Source organism: Lactuca virosa, chromosome 5 (genome assembly GCF_052849685.1).
Source record: "Lactuca virosa cultivar CGN04683 chromosome 5, Lactuca_virosa_CGN04683_v6, whole genome shotgun sequence".
Taxonomy (NCBI): Eukaryota; Viridiplantae; Streptophyta; class Magnoliopsida; order Asterales; family Asteraceae; genus Lactuca; species Lactuca virosa.
The window spans coordinates 273,130,491-273,133,242 of NC_136430.1; the positions used below are offsets into that span (position 1 = coordinate 273,130,491).

The 2,752-nt window shown below is 38.5% G+C and overlaps 1 protein-coding gene across 1 annotated transcript; it reads right to left on the minus strand.

Moving 5' to 3' along the window:
- Positions 1 to 201: 201 nt before the first annotated feature.
- On the minus strand, positions 202 to 1,901 carry LOC145117443 (molybdopterin biosynthesis MoaE family protein). Its single transcript, XM_079053731.1, has 2 exons — positions 1,444 to 1,901; positions 202 to 952 (listed from the first exon to the last, which is right to left on the minus strand). Exon 2 carries the CDS (start codon positions 916 to 918, stop codon positions 328 to 330), a length of 591 nt encoding a protein of 196 aa, XP_078909857.1. The 5' UTR covers positions 919 to 952; positions 1,444 to 1,901; the 3' UTR covers positions 202 to 327.
- Positions 1,902 to 2,752: the final 851 nt, after the last annotated feature.

A 2,752-nucleotide genomic window follows, 5' to 3' on the forward strand; every position in this document is an offset into this window, starting at 1 on the left:
ACCGAAGCATTTATTACCAAATAATTCCAACCTATTGTTGATTTCGGAAAATGTAGAGTTTTTAGAGGATTTTGATTCGTTTACCGATTTAGTGGTGACATCTAAATGGTTCCATTTTGACTTAACATGGGCAGAACTTAATACGATAAGCTTTATATAACCACTTTTCTTATACTCATAAAGAATGACTTATAGAAAAGGTTTGGAAAATAAAACTGTCCCCATAAATACTTTTAAACATCATTTATCCAGACATCACTTTATCAATAACACGTACAAAAAAAAACAAAACCTTACAACACTTGTTCAAAATTGAGCATTACATTGCTAAGACTCCATACATCCATCATCCTCCACCTTCACCTTCGGCCTACAACAACCATTTTTCACAACCCTTGCCACCTCATCACCCTCCACTTTCACTTTCGATCCACAACAACCCCTTTTCAAATCTTCATTCTTCCCAATTCTCTCAAGAAACTCCATGTTTTCTTTCCACACTTCACCATTAGAATACACTTCTTTCTTCCATATAGGAACCGATGCTTTAAGCTCATCAATCACAAACTTACAAGCATCCAATGCATCAACCCGATGAACAGAAGAAATGGCAACAAACACACTTGTCTCCCCAACAGAAACGGGGCCCAATCTGTGGGCCACAGCAATGGAATTTAAATTCCATTTGGATCTTGCGGATGAACAAATGGAATTGAGACAACGGATGGCCATTGGGACATACGCTTCGTATCTTAGTTCAATGACCGTTTTGCCCTCGAATGTGTCACGGGTGTTCCCGTAGAATGTGGCTATGGCCCCACATTGAGGGGCGTGGACGTAATTTGTGTACTTGTTGATGTCAATTGGATGGTTTTCTTCCAAGATTTCTATTAAGTTGTTCTCGTGTTCATTCGCCATTTCTTTTTTTTCTTCACAAATTCTCTTTTGGTTTCTGAGAAAGTCAAGAGATTATGATAAGGGTCAATGGCATATAAAAAAGAGATTAATGATTTGGATGAGAAGGGCAATTTCGTCTTTTTTACGGACCAGAGATTAGGAGGGAATTGCCATGTGACAATGTTCATGTGTAATGGAATTAGAATATGAAGGAATTGTATTACTTTTTGGTTCGAACAGGGTAAAAGAAACAAAGGGTAACCTTAAATCAAAAACCAAATAACCCAAAGAAAAGAAGAGAATTTTGATTCCACACAACAGAAACCTAATTCAAATTAGGGTTCATTTTGTTCATCACCTTCAGTCCAACGAAGGCAATAAAAAATTAAGATCAAAGATCAAATTGGACTTATCTTATGGGAAAACCATGAAAGAACACGATTTCCTTCACGGAAGCGTCAAAACCCTAATCAAAGCTATGGCAGGAACAGGAAGTTCATTAACGATAATTAAAATTGCATACAGAATAAAGATAAGAGAGCTTACTGGATGTGAGTGAGAGTGAGATAGCCGCCGGAGATGTAGGCCACACGGAGAGGGCAAAACAGGTGTCCGACGGTAGTTAACAGCGAACTGCTCTAGCAGGGTAGTGGTGGCGAGCTTCGGCGTATAAGGTGGTGGTGGTGGTAAGGACGACGTATAGGGCGGTGGTGGTGAGAGCCTGTTCGGTTTCAAGTGTGAAGAACAAAGGCGGTGGTCTTTGTCTTTATGAAATAAGGACGATTTTAAGAAGGAGAGAAGGAGGGAAAGCAGGTGGCAGGAGATAAATGGTAATACAGAGTAATTTGAAGCAACAAGAGCAGTGATCACGCTGGCTTCCAGATGATCGGAAGAATCAGACAGAAACCCTTCAGGATTACAGCTTAAAACGAAGATATCACAACCATTTGTCAACTGTGTGTGTGAGAGAGAGAATCTGTTTCTGCTATTCTGTGGTTTGGGCTTGTGTGATAAACGGGTAACATTAAAAGTTAAGCCCATGTTAATATCCACTCTCTCAACTAAAATAAATGTGAGTCAACATAAATGTGAGTCAACATAGAGCGTGTTCGGTAAAATTAGCTGGTAGCGGGTGGCTTGTAGCGGGTAGTGGGTAGCTTGTAGCTTGTAGCGTTTTGTTAAACGCTACATGAAGTAGCATTTGGATTTGGAACGTTTTGTTTAAACTAAACGCTAGTAGCTTGTAGTGCCGAACGAGGCTTTTTGTTCAAAACGGAGCGTTTTGTCAAACGCTAGAAGTTAGAAGCTCTCAAACGCTCACAAACGCTCCATGCCGAGCACGCCCTAGTTAAATCCGGTTTCGGTCAAAATAGATTCAATTTCAAACCGGTTCAATGAAAAAAAAATGTTGATCCTATGTGAACTGATTTGGACCGGATCAAAACCGGTTTTGTAAAAATCGAAATTTGAGCTTTTGTACTTGGTTCTCTCGGTAATTAGCAAAACCCACAAAAACCAGTTTGTAATTTCTTTTAATTTCAAAAGTCCACTTCTTTTGAAGCACATTTTTTGTTTGGTTCGTGAGAAATAAAAAAAATGAAGGTAGTTATTGAAGCTTCATTATGTGAAGGGAGGACTCTTTTTGTGTAGGAAGAGTTTAAAAAAAAAGAAACAAGTTATTTCCATACATCCAGTCCGGACTCTCGACTCTGACATTTAGGAGGCTTTGTGCAATAAGAAAAGTGCTAGATGTAACACCCATAAAATTCAAGCCAATTTAAAACTTTTTAAAACATTTAAAACCATTAAATTATTACAGTTTACTTTCAAAATAAATTAAACATCAAAGTATCCC